General features: G+C 38.0%; 1 protein-coding gene across 6 annotated transcripts in view; it reads left to right on the top strand.

The window, feature by feature from the left end:
- The window catches only part of NBEAL1 (neurobeachin like 1), an 88,736-nt gene that overhangs the window by 21,956 nt on the left and 46,516 nt on the right, over positions 1 to 20,264 (top strand). For 3 of the 6 annotated variants that reach the window (XR_008823697.1, XM_056350295.1, XM_056350296.1), the window contains exons 3-14: positions 1,954 to 2,115; positions 3,446 to 3,527; positions 3,699 to 3,826; positions 5,712 to 5,794; positions 8,081 to 8,166; positions 8,873 to 9,179; positions 10,161 to 10,267; positions 13,875 to 13,961; positions 15,407 to 15,490; positions 17,027 to 17,125; positions 17,230 to 17,810; positions 19,904 to 20,036. Coding sequence is in view for 5 of the 6 variants with exons in the window: in XM_056350295.1 (XP_056206270.1) it covers positions 1,954 to 2,115; positions 3,446 to 3,527; positions 3,699 to 3,826; positions 5,712 to 5,794; positions 8,081 to 8,166; positions 8,873 to 9,179; positions 10,161 to 10,267; positions 13,875 to 13,961; positions 15,407 to 15,490; positions 17,027 to 17,125; positions 17,230 to 17,810; positions 19,904 to 20,036 (1,939 nt within the window). In the remaining variant the exon portion in view is untranslated. Of the gene's footprint in view, positions 1 to 1,953; positions 2,116 to 3,445; positions 3,528 to 3,698; positions 3,827 to 5,711; positions 5,795 to 8,080; positions 8,167 to 8,872; positions 9,180 to 10,160; positions 10,268 to 13,874; positions 13,962 to 15,032; positions 15,217 to 15,406; positions 15,491 to 17,026; positions 17,126 to 17,229; positions 17,811 to 19,903; positions 20,037 to 20,264 lie in introns of those variants that run through there. The other 3 variants (XM_056350297.1, XM_056350298.1, XM_056350301.1) reach the window with 3 other exon arrangements.

Raw genomic sequence — 20,264 nt, 5'->3', positions numbered from 1 at the left:
AGTCTCACATAAGGCAGTAAATTCTCATGGGTTGTGCAGTAGCACAGACAGGCAGCTACTGCAGAGAAAACATTCCTCGGGACATGAGGCATGAAAGGTATGCTGTTTGCTCCCTTGTAACACATTTTATGGTCTTACTGGAAAATACTTGTTGGCCATTTTAGGGAAATTATATATGATTTCAGATGTCAAAAATTATGGCATTCCTAATACAGAGATGGCGAATTATCAGACTATGAAGAACCATGCTTACGGTCCCAGACGGTATGGATCTGCTGGCATCTTGAGGTGTGAAGCTGCTATCACAGAAATTAGGATTTTGTTCCTGGCAGTTGTGTTGGAAAAAGTAGTTGCTCTCAGTTTTGTGGTTAGTGTGTCTATCAGTTTAGAGCCTAGGCCCTATAAAATTTATGTTAAGACTTTCTGAATCCCAGGATCTGAAAAGCAAATTGCACATCTAACTGGGAAGAAGCAAGGGAATGAACAGTATTTGGTTCTCTGTATATGTATAGATAACACTTGTTTTCTAGGTCATGGGAGCTTGCTGCTGCTGATACCTGTCTGGTTTTACTACATTGGGTCTTAGTTTTTCCCTTCTGTATAGGCTTCCTTTTCAACTTTAGAAGCTAAACAATGTATTGTTCCCCATTTCCCTCAAAAAATTGATATCACAGTGTTTAGTGTCCATCATTGCATTTCTCCACGCTTTTTGATGCTTATCCATGTACAGATGTATGTATGCAAGTGTCATATTAGTGAAGTTTTGAGCTAGCTGAATTTTTTTTGTTGTAATTTTCTCCCTGGCTTTTGGCCATGTTGAAGGCTTTGTAAGCTGTAAGGCTTTTGCTTGTGTCTTTCGTTTCCTGTGTAGAGTTCATAGAGAATGTGTCAGGGTGAACAGCTGATGCCAAAAGCAAATTCTCTTTAGCATGTGCAACAGTGGATAAACAGTCTTCATCCCAGAGAATGTGCTAACACATCTATATATTTCTATACTGTTGCTGAAATGGGTTTCTGTATGCTGTTTCTGGATCATTGGTTTAGCTACTGGTTTTATGTGTGTGTATTTCTAAAAACGCTGCAGTTTAACAAAACCAATAGGTAAGAGGACATAACGGTCTTCAGGGCAGTGTCTGGCCTTGGTAGAGTTGTTACATTTAACACAAACACAACAGCCTCTCCTTTTTTTTTCTTTTTTTTTTCTTTCTTCTCTCCTACAAATAATTAGATAGCAGAAAAAAACCCCTATTTGCTGGATTTATGATATCCAGAAACTAATAAGGATGTGTCAGCTTTTCATGCAAAATCGGTGTGCCACGAGTCAGATGGTTTTTTGAGGGCACCCTCTCCTGCACATTCAGACCCTGATTTTCAAGTCTTCCTTGGTTTAGTCTTATTGTGAACAGCTTTATTTTTGTATTTAGTCTTATTTTTATGGCTTTTTGTAATTCATCTAAGATAGACATGAGGTTCACTGTGGATGAATGCCAGCTGGCTTCAATAACTGTTTAATAATTGGTATTTCTTTATTTGGGCACTTTAAATCTTCAGTAGAAAGTTGACAATGTTCCCCTTGTGTTTAGTTCTCATGTTTCATTCCATTGTGGCCATCCCTTTCCTTATTTAGGGATTTTCCAGGCCACCTCTTTACCTGCTGAAGATCATGCAATTTCTGTGTGGCAATTAAGGCAGATAGCTGCATGGAGGAGCATTTAGTAATCCAGTTACGGATTTTTTAACTTTATTTTTTCAATGCAGTTCATTGCTTGGAAAAAGGAAGCTCAAGCTGGGCACATTGCCACCAGGCATTTGTGGTTCATTAGAGTTTGAGAGCCATCGGCTCGGTAACCTTTCTTGTAGAGGTTTACTGGAACACTACATGAGCATGTTGAAATTGATGGGTAACATGTCATTTGCATGATTAACAATTTTGTGTGTGATTTTTCTTTTCAGGGTGGATGACATTCCTCCAGGAATATCGCTGCTTCCTGATAATATTCTTCAGGTCCTCAGGCTCCAGTTACTGCAGTGTGTACAGAAAATGTCAGATGGACTAGAAGAGCAGCAGCAGGCTCTGTCACTTTTACTTGTGAAATTCTTTATCATCCTTTGCAGGTATTTGTTTTGATTGTTACCTCAACAAGGCTATTCAAGAAATCTTGATATAGCTTACAAATACAGATTCTAATGACACATACAATGTAATTTGACACCTCCTAGTAGAAACAGAAATGCCATTTCTCACAATCTTCAAAATAAAAGAAGGAATAAAAGAGAGGGAGGGAAGACATGCAATCATCTTCGTAATAATGTTTGCCATCAGAAATGGAATAAAAGGGGATTAGACACTAAATTCCTTGTAATTACATAGATATATCTATGGGAGTTCAAGATACGGTGTAACTGGTATGAGAAATACTTCTGAAAGAAACTGCACCCTCTTAACAAGAGCTTGATATGAAATCAGTGAGAGTGAGTTGTACAGGAAGAACTGTTTCACATTCTTAACATGCTTATAATTCCATAAACAGCTTAGGAAACTGATTTATTACCCTGTTAACGCAACTGGCTTCCTCCTGAAACTTACGCCTTATTTTGTAATTCTGTAGAAGCAGGTGAATAAACTGTTTTTAGGAATCTATTCCTCACTATTTCTTCAGCCTTGTATTGTAAACTGCATTAAGAGAGGAAGGAGATAAAATATAATTGGGAATCTTCTTTTCTGAGTATTTGAAGCAACTTTTTGTTCTTGAGTCTCTTGGCTCTCCTTACCCCTGAAACAATACAAAGGGCTGTAGGACAGTGTTTAAGCATCCTGGAATATTAAATATAAGCAGAGTAGATGGTGGTAATGTGTTTCTGAATTATAAGCTGTTGTCAGTCTTAATTGCTGAAAAGTTCTCCTTATGTCATCGCTTCAGTATCTGATCTTTGTGACTTGTCCTTAAAACTGAGGAATAACATGTCCCATGCTATTTCTTTGTTGTGTTCTAAAATAATTTTTCAGATGTTGTTTTCCTGGGGAGAATTTAAAGTGAATAAATGCTTTTAAGAAATATGTTTGCTAAAGTTCTAGGAAGTATATGTGCTAGTAGTATGGGAGAAGCGGAAGTTACTGTCTTTGTTATCAGATGTCATTTCTGAGCTTTCTATTTAGAGTATCCTGGGAATCTACTTAACCTCTGAAACCCCAAATTCTGGATAGAATTGGCCTACAGTGGAGTGACTCAGGCCTTTCTTTTCCTTCCTGTTAGAAGAAAACTTGTGAGCTCTGTTACTGTGACAGAAATAAACATTTAAGTACATGCAGTCTTTTGCAGAGTATTTTTGAAATGCTGATACACTTTTGTATGATTATAGATAGAATGCTAAAACAAACATTGTTTGAACTAGCCTCAAATGGTACACTGTGTCCATTTCTGTGGTTTTTATGTTGTCTTCATAGAAATTTGGCTAACGTGGAGGAGATTGGGATGTGTTCATACATTAACCATGTTATCACCATGACTACGTTATACATTCAACAGGTATGTGGTTAACAATTCTCATGTGTTGTTTTTGCCATCCAATACTTCCTGCTAGCCAATAAGTGTTGTGTAGGGAGCAGCTTGCGGGCTCAGAACTATTCTGGAGGGGATCAAGATTATTTTTCAAATTCTAGCAATCTTCTGACCAAAGCTTTCTTTTTTTTCCCTCAGTTAAAAAGCAAAACAAAAGAAAAAGAAGTGGCAGATCAGACCCCCATGGAGGAGTTTGTGAGACATGCCTTGGCTTTCTGTGAAAGTCTCTATGATCCATATCGAAACTGGAGGCAACAAATTGCAGGGTATGTGTGGACTAGGACAGGATTAGAAATACTGTGTTTTATGATAACATTAGATGAATAATATGTAAAATTTCTGACAGAACTACTGCTGCTTGATGTTAAATAAAGAGTAGTTACATTGTATATTCTTCTGTTGCATTGTACAACTGTTAGAATTGATAGACTTGAGCACTTGATACTATGTTTTAGGGTGTTGGGTTTTTTTCGCCCGAAGAATAGAATGAAATACTTTTTTCTACCAAAATTAATGTAATGAAGTAGGCATACTTGCAACTGAACTTCGTTGCCACCAAAGTTGTCAGAGTACTAATATATCCTATTCCTTTTAGTGGAAAGCTGAGTTGTGGGGCTTTTTAAAAGGTGGGAAATGGAGAGACAGGATATGTGAGCTTATACATAGTCTTGGATAGTTAATGTGTTCTTCTGTTGTGTGTACAAGGGCTGAAGTTGTTTGTTCTTTGCTGCTGTCATTCAGAATTGCTTTTCCTTCAGGTCCTCAGTTTTATTTCTATCAGGATCATTTTAGCAAATGCATCAAATGTTGAATCTGTGCATGCAAATAACTATAGGCATAGAGATCTCATATCTCATGTGACCTAGTCTTGTAAAACCTCAGGTCCGTTCTTGCAGCATACATTCTTTAGAGCTAGTGCAGCATTTGTGCTAGCTCTGTGACTTGCATTTGTGCGGCAAGTCATTTGTCCAACTGCGTGCAAACAGAGCGGGGATCACGTGAGCTGTGTACTGTGGTTGCTGGAGTTTCTTTATAGCTCAAAATCTGCAGTGTGCCAGAATACTGCATAGATCGTAGTTTTCACAAGGCCGTTATGGAAACAAAAGGTGATGTTGTCAATAGCATCTTGAATCATTGTGCGCCAAGTTTTAAGGACCGTGTAAGGATCGTAGATTCTGGTATTTTTGTGCAACGTGAGAATTCTGTTTTGTAAGACAGACGGTGAATTGACACCAGTTCTCACATATGGCCTACCAGTGTACTGTTAAGCTCTTCTCAGTTTTAGTGTAGGTAATGCCAGCACATCTCATGGTATCTTGGGTAGAGTATAAATACTCAAAGTCAGTGCATTACAACCAGTAAAGGGGCAGAATTTGGCAGTGAATCGATACAATCATGCTACAGAATAGTATTATGCTTTCTGAAACTGGATCTGATTTAAATATCTTTTAAAAAATATAATGTATTTACTGGCACTCTAGAAGTTAAAGCAGAATTAAATTTGAAGATATACCAAGAGGTATTTGGTTGTAACTGCTCAGCATGAAGGTTCTTCCATTGCTTCCTCCTTTCAAAAAACTAGCCCAGTTTTCTAAAGGGATGGAACAAGGAAGCCAAAAGGAATGGGGGATGGAGACCTGGTTGAATTAGGACAAAAGGAGTTATTGAGGATCACAGTGTAGATACGTTACATCTTTGAAAAGAAATTAGTAAGTGTATCAGTAGAACTATATCCCTTTAATTTGATGGTGCCCCACCCACACCTCCTCCCCATAATGAGCCCATCATGTTTTGTGCCCATTTCAAATTGCATGGTAAAGGAATTTTGCAGTCTAGCTGGTGGCTTAGTTAGAATAAGCAAGGAATAAATAACAGATTGCTGGCTATTTTTTTTTTTAACTAAACTGTAAAAGGTTAAGGTATTTCTAGGAGCTGAACAGTAAATATGGGATTAGCCGTGATACATTTTTTCAAGATGAAATACTACTTGATCTTTTTTTTTTTCCTTCTTTTTTTTTTTTGATCCTGTAGGCAAAAGGTAACTCCTGATTTTTTGGCAGTCTTTTCTATTATGAAGTCATAAATAAGCAAGTCATAAACAAAGGTATCATGTCTAATTTCTTTGGTGTATCTTTTTTAATGTAATTGCAGACGTTTCCTTAGTACAGTTGAAAAGAGCAGACAGAAGTATAAACCAGCTTCCCTCACTGTTGAGTTTGTCCCTTTCTTTTACCGTAAGTATTATAAACAGCATGTTTAAAACTAGTCATCTTTGAAGGAGTGAATTCAGTGATTTCAAGTTCCTTTCCCCTAAGAATGCCTGATAAATGTAAAAGCCCCTTACTTGCTTTCTGAGACTGAGTGAAGTGGGTTGCTTTGTTTGCTATTTTTTTTCTTTAAGCATCATCATCTTGCCATTCTTACTCATCTTTGAAAGCCTGAGTTTTTTCAGACTTTCTTTCAATGCCTAACATGATTTTATAGGGTTGGTTCTGTGAATTGCCAACTTTCCCATTTATTAGGGTACATACAGTGATTGCACGTAAGATCCCTGTAGCAACTGTAATGATAACTTGCATGGAGAAATCATCTTAGGAAAGTGTTCATGCATTTTTGTCTCTTAATATGGCTTAACAGCTAGAGAGAAGGGAACTGTGCCATCCAACTAGCAAATGCTCCTTGGACTGTAGTTTGGGAAACTGCTCTGTTTTGTCTCTGCTTAAGTCATTAAATGTCGCGATGGCTACTTTAGAATTCATGTGTTCTTACAGATTGGCTGTGTGGAAAAGGAGGACTTATGTGGCCGTGTTCTATACTTGAATCTTGGGAAGGTGGGATGCCCAGCTAGTTTGCCAGTTTCGCACACCAAAGTGCTAGGGCCAACAGAATTGAAGCAGCTAGTGCCAACAGAACTTAAGCAGCAGGAATATTCTGAAGGGGCGGGGGTGTGACTGAAGTCAGCCCTTTTTGCAGTTGTTAACTTGGCTTTAATAGAAAATAGGAAGGTTCTGTTCCTGGAGCGGTAGCATTTATGAATTCGGTGTCTCTAGGTTTAAGTTGGATATTCCTTGTGTTCCTTGAGATTCCCTCTCTCTGTAATGTGAAATAGCCTAGTTCCCCAAAAGACCAAAATGCTGATGCCAGGAAAATGCCTTTATCTTTGTGCCAAAGCACTGGAAACCCACTCTAAAAGCTGCTGCTGAGGAATGTCATCTGCAGGTTCCCTCCTCCCCATTCAGTGCATTGCACTCTGGTTCCTCCTAAATCCCTGGAATATTATATACTGTGACTGAGCTACAAATGTACTAATTAGCTGGCAGATACTCATCTGCTGGTTGGCCAGCTGGCAGGAAAGACAGAAGAAGAAATTGCTGAGCATGTGCTTTAGACAACTGCCATGGCAGCACTTATTTGAGGCTTTTTTGGTCTACCCAGTGTAATGATTTATTCACAATCTGCTAGGTACTGCTCTTTTGAATTTGTTGGATGCTTCCCCAAAAGATTCAGAAGCTGTAAATCAAGAGAGTGGTGGGACTAGCAGACTAACAGTGTGATCATCTAAGCTTTCTTTCCTTTGAAGAACAAATTAAAAAAATACCTGTGCAATTTCCTTTCAAAACAGGTTTATATATTCAGTATATAGTCAGAAGTCTTACTTGCTGATAATTGGTAATTGTCTTAAAGGTTATAGTATCATTTTAATCAATATAACATTCTTGCATTTTCAGTTTCTACTAAAATCTCAGTTTTTACAAACCCAAGTCATTATCAGTTCTATCTGATAAAGTTACTGAAAGTTTTATTGAAAGGTTAATTCCAAATAAAATAATCCTTTACAGTTTGTTGCAGCTACTTTGAGCCCAGTGTTATTGCTATAGCAACAATATCCAGGTTATATCTATTGCTAAGAAGAGTTCCTCAGGCTGTTTATAACTAATCAGATATGACATAAGAAGAGATGCAGCGTAATTAAAGACACTACTGCTAGAAAGGTTACAGACCTGCACAAGCAGCCCTAGGAAGTTTGGCTTAAAGGGGGCAAGCTCAGGGACTTTTTCTGAGCTACCTGCACTGCATATGGCAGTAGACTTTCTGTGCCAAAATTGCTCCAACCTTTGTCATTCTTGCTAACTGCTTGCATGTTAGCATGTCCTTCTATTTCTTATTAGTGTGGACAAAAAGGGCTCAATTTACATTATGAATCGGATCAACAGTTGTTGTATGTCTGTCGTTCTGTCAGCCTGCGTGAAAAGCTTTGTGCAAGCTGAAGGTCTAGCCTGTGAATTCCTGATAAATGTGGTCCTGTTGTGTTACTTTGATAATGCTGAAATTATTGTGTTTGTGTCTGATTTATTTAAAAGAAAGTGGAAATTACCTAGTTGAAATTTTGTTTAAAATTGCATGATGACAGGGAGCTTTGTTTATCATGTTATTTTTGGTAGGTTTTTTTTTAGAGGAAAAACTTTATCTAATTTAAATGACCAAAGTAAGGAATCCTTCTTTTTATTTAATCCAATCAGAATGCTTTCAAGAAAGTGAACATCTCAAGGAAAGCCTAAAATGTTGCCTGCTACATCTTTTTGGAGCTATTGTGGCTGGTGGCCAGGTAAGCATGTTCTAAACTCTTTTCAGTTGCTGAAGACTCCAAATGCCTGTTCATTGTTTAAGGCTTAGAAATATCCCATAACCCATAAATGAGAAGGATTTGTTATTGACTATGTATTGTTTGTTTGTCTTACAAAGTTTGGGGTCATTCTGTGCAATAGTATCTAAATGTGAAAAGCTAGGTCCTGATTTCAAATAACAGTAGAAATTTGCTGTCTACAATAACTACACGTTCATATGAACTTACTGTAATATTTCATATCATAAAGAAAAAATGTGGGGTTCCCACCTGCAAAGGTAGAAGTTTTGTTACCAACATGTGAAATACATTTAGCTTACTTCCCAGTGTTGGAGGTGGGCTGTTTCAGTAAGAGGCACAGAGCCTTTATAGCTTGGAAGCTGCTTAAAATCTTGGAAAGAATGTGAAGAAAAGGGTATATTCATCATCAGTAAAGCCAACATCCAGTCTCTTGCCTGGCTTCTTTAATATGCTACTTAGTCTGGTCACAAGCGAATGTTACTTCTGATGATCCAAAAGAGAGAGTGTTTTAAAATGTCAGGGAGCAGTAAAGCCAGGCATTGCTCCACCAGGAAAGGGAAGGCAAGCTGAGACTGAGCATGATGACCAGGCAGGTCATTTAAAAATTTTAAAGTATTGTGAATCTGTTTTTCGATCACTTTTTTTTTTTTTCCCCCATGGGTTTCAGAGGAATGCTCTTCAAGCAGTATCTCCTGCCACCGTGGAAGTCTTGATGCGTGTCTTAGCAGACTGTGACAACTGGGATGACAGGAACCCTGAGGAGGTGAGCAGGAAGGCAGAGCTGACTCTGAAGTGCCTGACAGAAGTTGTCCACATCCTTCTAACCAGCAGTTCTGACCAGCGGCAAGTGGAGACGAGTACAATATTGGAGAACTATTTCAAGCTGCTTAATTCGGACCACTCAGCTTTACCCAATCCGAGGCGATGCAGGCAATGGGAGAGCAGATTCATAGCACTACAGATTCAAATGCTGAGTGAGTACCCACTTGTGCAGTTCTTTTACATATCTCTTGATAATAACTCCGAAGCAAGTAATGACTGAACCGTGATAGTAGTATGACTGAATTTTCTACCAAAACATGTTCACTTGGCTTAGCAATTGAAAAATTTCAAACATTTCTTCATTGGCATTACTTTAGATGTATTCTTTTTTTAATCATTCGCTGCAAAAAAACCCAGAAGAAACCTGAGCAGATTGCTCTCATTTAACCGGTGTCAAGATTCACAGAGTGCCAGTCTCCATTAAAAAAAAAACAACAAAACTTTTACTAGGCAACAGGTAATACTCATAGCATCTTAATAATTGCAGAATAAGATGGTTCTATAATAATTTACCCGTGTGGTGGCTATTTTGTGATAGTTCACTTTTCAAATGATGTTATTATAAACAGTGGCCAAAAGTGATGGTCTGAAACACTTGGGTTTAAGTCACTGGATAAGAGCTCAGGATTTGGAGGTTTTTCCACTTTGATGTTCAGAAGGGGAAATATAAATAAAAGTATTTCTTTTCCTAAACTTCCAAAAAAACCGGGGCAGTAAAAAATGCTTATGGTATAAGGCTGCTGTGGACTGTAGAATGCAGAGTAGTTACTTGATGAGGAAGCAAGTGTTTGTGTGCTTTAAATAAAAAGCATGCTGCTTATGTACTCACAAATGGCAGTGACTTTAAACAGAGCCCCAGAGAAATCGCAGATACTCAGTAACTGAATTTTTTTCCAGATGCAGTAGGTTACATGATAATTTTTACAGCATCAAAATGTTTGGCTTTAGGCCTAGTGCTCTGTGCTTAAAATGCATGTTGTTCTTGGTCAAAGAATTCACAGCACATAGTTTGTTGTATAACTTCCCCCTCCCCCCCATGTTTATTATGTACTGTGCAGAAAAAAACAAGTTTGATGGATTTGGGAAGTGTTTTGTCTTTTGTCTTTGATGCCAGTTCTGATTTAATTTTATAGATACCATCACAGCCATGTTGGACTGCACAGACAGGCCTGTTCTGCAGGCAATTTTCCTTAACAGTAACTGCTTTGAGCATCTCATTCGACTGTTGCAGAACTGCAAGGTAAATTTTCCCTTATCAGGATATTTTTAATAAAACATGTGGTTTAATATTGTAGGTATATTAATTACCTATATATATTTTTCCTGAATTTGATAAAATTTTATCATGTCTGCATACTGGAAGTAAACTTTGGATTAGTTAGAGCCACTAATGCCATGAAAGGTCTGAAAGATCCAAGTTGCTCTAAAAAAGTTGGGTTTTTTTCTTTTTTTTGCTTTCCCCCCACTAATGAAGTAGAGGTGTTTCTTGTCTGTCTTGTCATTAAAACAATGAATGCTTATTTTGAGCAAAATACCTTTGTAGATCCTGCTCAGTCTGTAAAAGCTGTTAAGGGTGTTACTGGAGCCGATTCCCGGCCCCTCCCCCCCCCCCCTCCTTTTTTTGGTGTTTGGGTTTTTTTTTTTTTTGTTGCTGGTTTGGTGTTTGGGTTTTTTTTTTATTGCTGGTTTGGTGTTTGGTTTTTTATTTTATTTTATTTTATCCTGTCACTGGATTGCTAGGAAGTCACTTACAACTGCTGCCAGACGGAGGTCTGAATTCTGATTTCAGAGGCATATTTTTCTATTTTAAAAAAACCTTACTGGTGTGCCTTTGTGTTTCAAAATATTTGAGTCTTGTGTAGCTGGCATAAAACATGAGCTCAAGCTGTTACAAATGTTCTTTGATTGTTCATCTCCTTCTATACAGGATTTAGTGTTTACTTAGATGTTGTGTTTTCATCTCAGTTCCAGATGGTCATAATTTGCGAGCTAGTGTCTTCCACCGATTGCTTTGTAGATTTCATTTTTTCCTGTGCCAGAGAACATAGATGTGATATAACTCTGTGGAATATTGTGTTTCTTTTGGTGATATGTTGGTGACGTTACTATTTTGAGCTCTTCTAGTAGTAGATAATTTAATGCTAGCTACGGTATGCAGTTTGATTCAAATCCATTTATATTTTGGATTAGAACGTATTTCAGTGCAGTGATATATTAAAATACATGTGTTTGGTTTATCTCTTAACTGTAGTTATGAGTGGCAGAATGCCAACTGACTTGGTGTTTTGAATGGTGTTTGTAGTTTCTTACCTCCCCCTGAAAACACATTGTTTGACCTTTCCATTCTCCTCTTCTGTTTGGGAATCTGTGCCTATTTTTGTACTGACCTTGTACTCCATAAGAAATTTCTTTTTTAGTTTCTTATTAAATGATCAAGCAGTGTCATGTTTACCTGTTCATGGAGACTCTTGCTATGTTCCTACTCTCATATAAACAAGTGATGGGATTTAAGAAAGCAGGAACAGCTACTCTATTTTTGCAGCTTGCTGCTTTTATTTTTATTTTGCCTGTATGTCAGTCATAAGGTACCCTCTTCAGAGGGTTTTTTCCTGTGATACAGTCTCACATATTACTGTGATTGATTGGATATTATTACGGACAGTTTGCTATATAGTGGGGTTTTTAACCGTTCACAGTCAAAATACCCCCAAGGATGAGAAGTGGGAAGAGGGTGGAGACTGGGAAGGTGTATATTTGCGTTTTCCAATATACTGTATCTCTGTTGTTTTTCAAAGCCGAAGAGCAGAGGTGAATTTAGCTGTGGAATATTTTTCTGTATTAGCTGAGGGTGGAGACCCTATTTCTGGATCTTTTTTCTTTACCTATGAAAATCTTGCTACTGGCTTCACCAGCGAGCTGTGTAAAGCATGTTGTGCAGCGCTGCAGATAGTGGGAGAGCCTGTACGTAATCTGAAGGTCAGAATGGGAGTTGGAGCTTGCAAATCGGAAGTGCAAGAAATTTCCATGGAGAGGAGGCATAAAGAAAATCCATGTAACTGTTTCTGCTACGGATAACCCAAAGAACTTAGGGTATTGAAGGCCATACTTCTAGTCATACTTCGTAGTCATCTGCGTTCAAGAGTGTTCTAAAATTTAAATCTTTTGTTTCATCTTTGCTGGTTTTAAAGGCTTATAGGCAAACTCTCTTCACTTAATTATGCTCTAGGGTTAGAAATCTGCACAAAAGCTTTTCAGAACTGCTGGGTTAAGTTTTGATGATCTAAAAGTTGCTTTTTTGCCTGTGACATCTGAAAAGAGGGACTGCACTTTAGAGATATCAGGCGGTGGTTGTTCTATACTGAATCATTTAACAAGCTGCTTTGTCGGTCCTAAATCTCAAACTGTCGAAGAGACTTTTGAGCAAAGCACAATGACCTGTAGCAGTATGCCTGGTTAAAAAACCATAATATTTATTTTAAATAGAAGAATTTATTACAAGATCCACATGTTTTTAGGATCTATTTCCATTTTACGTGTGTTATCAGAATTGAAGTAACCCATGTGGAAAATTTGATGGTGGTTTTTGCATGTCTGCATTTGCTTCTGTTTAATGTTCTTATTTCCACTTGTTAATGTTATAACCTTCTGAGGCATATTATAGCTATTCTGCAGTGTTAAGTGCTCTTGACGCTGGTGTAGCTTTCCAAATGACCTGTGTTTCTAACTATGTGCTTTCACACCTATGTAAGTCAAAGTAATATCTTGAGCGTTGTCCTTCTGTTTGCCCCGATTTATAGAAGTTGATTTCTCAGGTCGTTCGTCTTTAGAAAGACTGCCTAGGAGATAATGGAATAAAATGTATGATGAAAAAGAGACCACCACAAATGCTTAGTTTTTACCCACTAAAGGAACCTATTGGAGTTGTTTTTGTTTTGTTTAGTGTTGTTTTGTCTTTTGGTTTTTTTTTTTGGAGGGAGGACTTTAATTTAAAGATTTTGATCAGAAAGGTTTTTAAACACCTCAATAGAATCTAAAAACAGAAGATAAATTTTTGTCCTGATTAGGTGACAGCTAAACTTTGCACACAAAGTGACTGCAGTCAATTATAAATTTGAGGTGAGCTTTAAACCTGCAAATTCAGGAACTAACCAGGCATCTGGCTGCTATTCACAGAGCAGTTTCTTAGCTGAAGATGCAGTATAGGTGTATGTTTAATTTTAAGCTATTTACAACCTCTCTGGTTCTTAGGATGATGGCAGAGGTATTTTACCCTTCTTCCTGTCCTAATGACTGTGTGTCCCAGAAATTCTGCTACTGTTGCTGTTTGAAGATTAAAATATTCTGTTTTGGTATCTTCAGTCTTCACCTAGGATGAATCATAAGTGGAAAATGGTGAAAAATTCGTATTAATTTCTTTGCTGATGCCCCACTGTTGTGTCTCTTTGAATTTTTGAGAACCTCCTGTCTTGTTGCATATTTTAAATGAAATGACAGTTGCTAAGCCAGTGACCAGTATAAGTTCAAGATAGGTCCATTTCCTTGTCTTGGCAATCACATATTTTCATTTAATGTGGAGGGCGAAAGCAATTACTATTTAGCAAAAATACGTTGTAATCTTCAATACTGTAAGAATTAACGGAAGGCTAATATTAATGGAGGATTGTCTCTCACTAGTGTGAGAACTTTTTTATCTTTTTTTTTTCCTTTTTATCTTTTTTCTTCTTTTTCTCTTCCTTTTTTTTTTTTTTTAAATGTGAAATACAAATCCAAGGCAGCTTTCAAGGGTTTGGCTGCTGGTAACTGTTTAATGCAATTATTTCCATTATTCTTGTCTCTGTTTCTAACAGCTGTTTTTAAATGCTAACAATAAAGTGGCAGACAAGAGTGAGAAAGACCTTGCCAACAAATTACTGACAGAAATGAATGAGGACCAGGTACCTACCTAACCTGTTTTTTGCTTCAGTTCAAGTCAAGACACAATCACAGGAAAACTGATTCCTGTGCTTCACCTTAACCATCCTCTTTAAGCCTTCTGCGGCAAGAGGAACTTGTGTTGCTACACACATCAGTATTTCTTGTCTCTGGAAAATAATTTTTCTGTATAAAAGATTGAATTCAATCTCAGTTTTATTAATCTGCTTCAAATTGCAGATATTTGCAATACATTGAGTCTCAGTTATGCTTCTTTTAAGGAAAAGGTGAAGTACATGAATGAAATCGAAATAAATTCTATCAACGTGGTGGTGATTTTTTTTTTCCTTTCCTTCCTTTTCCTCTTTTTTGCTTCTTTGTCTCAGCACTGTGGTGTTTTGGATTCTGGGGCCTTGTTTGTGAATCTCAATGGTTGTATTTGATGTCCTGATTTTTTGCTTGTCATCAAGAACAGATGTTCACAAAACAATGGACAGGCTGAATCAGGGAGGTAGGAATAGCCTGTTGTTTTAATTTTCCCAAAATATTGTGGGAAGTTCAATATGTAAATTGTTGTCGCATTGATTTTATAGTAGAATGATTTGTTCTGAGTAAAAATGTAAAGAAACACTAAATACAAGGTATGGTAATCTACGTATTGTGCTTCTAACTAACAGCTTTGACTTCTTTTAGAAACTCAGTGTAACACTCTAACCGCATGCAAATGTTTCTTCACATCTAACACTATCTTCTGATTCTTGATACTTTATTTGCAAAGTGTTTGATACAGTATTTCAGAGATGATGAAACAGAGTATGTTTGTTTGCACAGTTTGGCTAATTGGGTTCACTGATGGATGCAAAATAGTACTCCAACGTTTTTGCCCTTAAAACCACCATAGAAATACCAATTTAAATGAGAATTATATACCCCCCCCTACTCTCAGAAGATGACTTAGATTGGAAGATGATGTTAATCAATATGATAAGGCTATGGGTGAGGCAGCCACCTACTGTGCTGGTGTGACTTATCTCTTATAATTTATGTGTGTGTTATGTTGGCATGTAGGGACTTGGATGGAAAAGAAAACACTTTACAAGAACTGCAGGTGCGCTTGTCCAGCAGCACATACACACATACTGAAAGAGGCTTCCTAACTTGTTTTCCTCCCTCCCTCTTGAGGTTGTCCATTAGACGCATGAGGAAAACCTGTTTGTCCATCAGAATATTTGAAGTGCAATGTGTGTTGTGAATGCTTCTCTCCTCTGGAAGTATGTGGTTAGTTGTCTACTGTTACGTGATTCCTTTTAGGCCATGGGGTTATAACATTTGGACTGGTGGGGAGATGATTTTTGAAGCATGTTAGCAAACTCTTGGTTTCCTTCCTGGCAGGAGGGCACAGTATAGATTTTTGGAGCTGAACTGTCCTTATGCATTTGTGTGTAACTTTTTTACCTACTAATTTCAGGTGTTTCAGGGACACCTAGACTGCTTGGCAGTATCAACCATTCAAGCCCTCACAGCAGTAATGCACAAGTCTCCAGCTGCTAAGGTAACAGTATTATATATGCAGAGGTCTGTTTGCTGTAAGCTTGTTGATCTTGCTTCTAGTTAGTGTTTTTATCACAATATCTTGATAAACCTTGCCAATGAAGATGAGCAGATGGTGTTGACGCACTCCTGCCAGATAGGAATAGCTGATTAGCGTCCCTTATCCCTTTATATGTGTCTAATGACTGGACACTGAGCCATCTTTCTATCAAAACTGCAAGACCAGACAGTTATTGACAGTTGCAACCTCTGTAAAGGAAGTACATCATTACTTGTCCCATGAGTATGTGGGGTACAGTTAATGGATATTGGCAGGAATTGTCAGGCAGGAGCTTGTGTTGTAGTTTTATCATGGCTTTAAACTAACTTGGGATGGTATTGCCATCCAAATGGTCTTGTTGTTCCCCTGCCTGTCCTTTGTAGTTATTGTGGTTTGATAAACGGATAGGTTGTGGTTAGTTTGTGAATCTGACTGGAAGCTAAGGCTACAGAAAAATAGTGTATTTGCTCTTTGATTACTGAGTTCATTAGAGTCACCCTGTGGTTGAATGATTCCCTAGTCTTGGCACAGGGAAAGGGTTGTGGATGCACAGTGGAGACTAAAGGAAGAGTGGGAGTCATTCAGTTTGGTTGCCACTTGCAATACAGTCTGCATGATAAGTGACAGGCTCAGTTATGCTCCTCCAGAGCATTACTCAGAGTGCTTATTTTTCCACTGACTCTGGAAAGCCTGGGAAGAGTTTTGCTGGAGGTGGAGACTGGCTGTGATTCACAAAGGGTCAGTAAAGTTTTCGGTTTTACCTCCACTGCAACATAATGTATTTTTTCTTTCCATGTTTACTTAAGCAATCATCTCACTTCTGTTGACAGATCGATCCTTAAAAAAAAAATCCAACAAAACCCCTCCAGCTTCATTTCAGTGCAAAGTACAGCTGGGAAAAGAGTATCCATCCAAGAGTGTGATATGTTGGCTGTTAACTAACTAAACCATAAATGGATGCTAGTTTGGATTTTTCTACTTGACTTTTTTTTTTTTTCTTCATGTAAAACCAATTTATTTTCAAAAAACTTCTCTGGAACACTTCCCTAGTTTTTGAAGTGTTTAGGATGGGTGGCTTTTAATCAAGCTCATCGAGGAAAAACTTTCACTCAGAAATTAATATCTGAATACTTGTAATTCTCAGGGGAATCCCTTCATTTCATGCTATAGCTTGCATTAAAAAATGAAGCTATTAGTATTTTGTGGTAGAATTATCATGTTGATTATACACAAGCAATTATATTCTTGTATAGGTAGTTACTAAAATGTAACTTTGATCTTTTGTTTCTCTGCATGCTGCAGGGAGATCCTTCTCATCTGCAGTGTGCTGGAGATAGCACAATGGACATACCAAAAAGAGTCTTCTGGCCTGCAAAACATTATTCTGGCATTCCAATTTTTTTGTGTCTAATATTGTGTTAAATTAGAACCTGCTGCAGTAGACAAGCAAATCTTGTCAATTTTATTTGTTAGTGAGACTGGGATTTTTATCCTCAGGAGGTCTTCAAGGAGAGGATTGGTTATGCACACATATATGAGGTACTAAAATCGCTGGGTCAACCCTCACGGGAATTGCTGGAAGAACTCATGAATATGGTGAGATGTGCTTGCTTTGAGTGCTGAAATGCTTATATCTCTTCAACAGTATTTCTATCCCTATTTTATCATATTTTATGTCTGAGTTTTCTGCTGTTTTTCAGGCTGTTGAAGGTGACCACATGGCTGTTGGGATACTAGGCATTAGTAATGTCCAGCCCTTATTGCTGCTTATCCAGTGGCTTCCAGAACTAGAATCACATGACCTGCAGATTTTCATCTCAAATTGGTTGAGGCGAATCTGCTGCATTAACAGACAGAGTCGTGCCACATGTGTCAATGCAAACATGGTCATCCGTATCATTGAGACACTAAATTCCCACTCTGTACTCCATTGTACTTGTGCAGAGAACCTGATTGCCCTTTTGGGGTCTTTGGGGAGCCAGTCGATGGGCTCAGAAGAACTGCTTCAACTAATACGGCTCCTGAGGACTGAGGAACCAAAACAAGCTCACCCTTACGCTGTTCCAGTGATGCGAGCCATTCTAGCAATGGCCCGGAAGCAGGGCATGGCTAGTGCCTTGCAGTATTTCAACTTGTACCACAGCATGGCCGGAATTGCTGTTCCATCAATTCATAAGTGGCCAGGCTCTGCATTTTCTTTCAACGCTTGGCTCTGTCTTGACCAGGACCGGGTGGACCCTAGCGCAACTAGCAAAAGCGGCAAGAGAAAGCAACTCTATAGGTATAGTTTCTATAACTACTTCAGCAGCACAAATCTAGGTCGTTTGTTCCCTGTGGCATATGGTACCCTATGACATGTGGTACTTCTGCTTATCTTCATAGAATGCAATGTATAATGCTTGGTTTGTGAAAGGGAGTAGTTTGATCTGTCACCAGAGCCAGGCTGTTACAGGAATAAGCATGATTTTTCTCCAGTATAATGCTCTGTTGTCTACAGTTTCAGTATCCATAACTACAAATTGTGTTAAAGTTCATAGCTTAAACAAACAAAATATAAGAAACCCCCACCCCAGAACAGAACAGCCTTCTCACTACGTCTTGTAAAAGTAATGAGATCTGTTTTCTATAGGAGAGCACAGTGAAAAGGGCACTTTCATTTGCTTACATAGTAGACATTAACATGGCTGGTTCTTGGTATAATTTAACTTTCTGGGTACTAACCTTCAGCAGCAAACAAAATGCAGAATGGGGGAATACTCGTTGAAGGATCTCCTGCTCATTTCAGTCCATTTTACTGCACTGCAGTTTCAGGGGAAATATTGAAGAATGTAGCTCTCGTTGTAACAGAATTAGTATTTTCCAAACCCTTGTGTTTTAGAGTGTTACTTCTATTTATGAGTAACCATGGTGGCAGGTGGAGACCCTTTTGGATTCCATGGCTGCCCTGTGTATTTGCGTAGTGCAGCCCTGATGAAGGGTGCCGCCTGATGAACTGCCACAACACACTTTCTAGGGTTTGTCAGTGTGGCCCGCTAATGATCTTAAGTAGACTGTAGTTCTAGAAAACCAATGTGGAATTGCACTAAAGAAAAAAAGCTGTAATTGTATTTCAGTGTGATGATATACCAATAACTGACTGGTTTTCTACCATTTTATGTATGATTTTAAAGACATTATTCTAGTTTTGGGAAACTGAAACAGTAGTGTATTGAAATTAATACAAAAAAGCAGATGTTTAAAATTGCAGTTTCAACTTGAAATGTTAAACACATACCTGAACCAAAATAATTAAAAATTATCTAGCTGCTATGTTTTATGGTGTTTGATTGTGAGACAGCTTATGTCTGTTGAGGTTGTTTATCACATTCATGCTTTCCGAGTGTATTTGTGCTTTATATCAATAGATGCAGATATTAGTACAGTAGTTAAGGCATCCACTTGGATTAACGGTGCCTAAGGGTATGTAGCAGGTTTGATAGCCGTTCATAATTTATATTATTTTGTTTTGGTATTCAAGTGCTTAAAAAATGAAAGGTTTCTCAAGGCAAACTTGTGCTTGCAGGGCTGATTTGTAGATAGCTGCTTACAGCTGATTTTCTTCATTATATGAGTGAAGCAAGATATATAAGAATGACTACATTTGAATCTGGCACTAAGGCAAGGTTCTTTTTGATAGATAGTCACAGGTAAAAAAAATCACAGATGACACATTGTCTTACAGTTTTAATGCAGATTTAGGTATAAAATTAAACATTGAACTTTCTGCATTTTCCAGAAGAGTTATTTCATGTGCTGTTTTGGTGTTTACAAAAAATAAAAATCTGTGTATGACACTATGATGTGAAAGGAAGGAAATGGAGAAAACAGATCTACTAACTGTAATAGTAACGTCATGAATCTGCAATAGTAGTAGCTTTACCAGGGGCTGATGGCCACAACTTAATTGACAGAAAGTGGCACCGGTTGCGGGCCAGTCTGTTTTTTATTACAATATTGTACTTTCAGAGATTGCAGCAGGAAGGACTTTGCTTAAGCTGTGTGGGTCAGACTTGAAGCATTACTTGTTGGGACTGAGGTTATGTTTTCATGTAAAAGATGGATGGTTACAAGCTGCTTTGAGAGCTTTGTGGATCACCTTTGGCCTGCCTGTCCTGTGCCTTGGGGTCCCTTCCTTGAGGCAGTTCTTTGTCTTGGTGTTTTTTTTTTGTTTTTTTTTTTTTTTTTGGAACAAGAACAACAGCCAGTCAAATAGTAAATATTGGACCAGTGACAAATGGCTTAAGTTGGTTCTCTCCTTAATGAACGTACTCTTAGATGATTTCCAATAGTTTTGATGAAGTAAGTGATTGTGTGTCTTGTTGTCTCTTTATGCAGCTTTTTTACAGGAAGCGGTATGGGTTTTGAAGCATTTATTACGTGCTCTGGGGTACTGGTGGTTGCAGTTTGCACAAAGAGGGAATATGCAACGGTGATGCTACCTGACCATTGTTTTTTTGATTCTCTCTGGGTAAGATCTGATACTGAAAAACATTTTGTTTAGGGTTGTACTGTTAGCTCAAAAGTCAGTTTTTTGGTTGTTTTACAAATGGTCTGTTTTGTCATATTAGATCTGTTCTAATGTAATGAATGATCTCCATCTTGAATAGCGCAAGCAGTTTCCATGTAGAACAGTGGTTGATTGAGCTGAATTATGCCTATGTTATTAGGCATTTGTTACAGATAAGCTGGTTACAGG

Source organism: Falco biarmicus, chromosome 8 (genome assembly GCF_023638135.1).
Source record: "Falco biarmicus isolate bFalBia1 chromosome 8, bFalBia1.pri, whole genome shotgun sequence".
In the NCBI taxonomy this organism is placed as follows: Eukaryota; Metazoa; Chordata; class Aves; order Falconiformes; family Falconidae; genus Falco; species Falco biarmicus.
The sequence above is the reverse complement of the archived record's forward strand: the minus strand, read 5'-3'. Positions and strand labels throughout refer to the sequence as shown.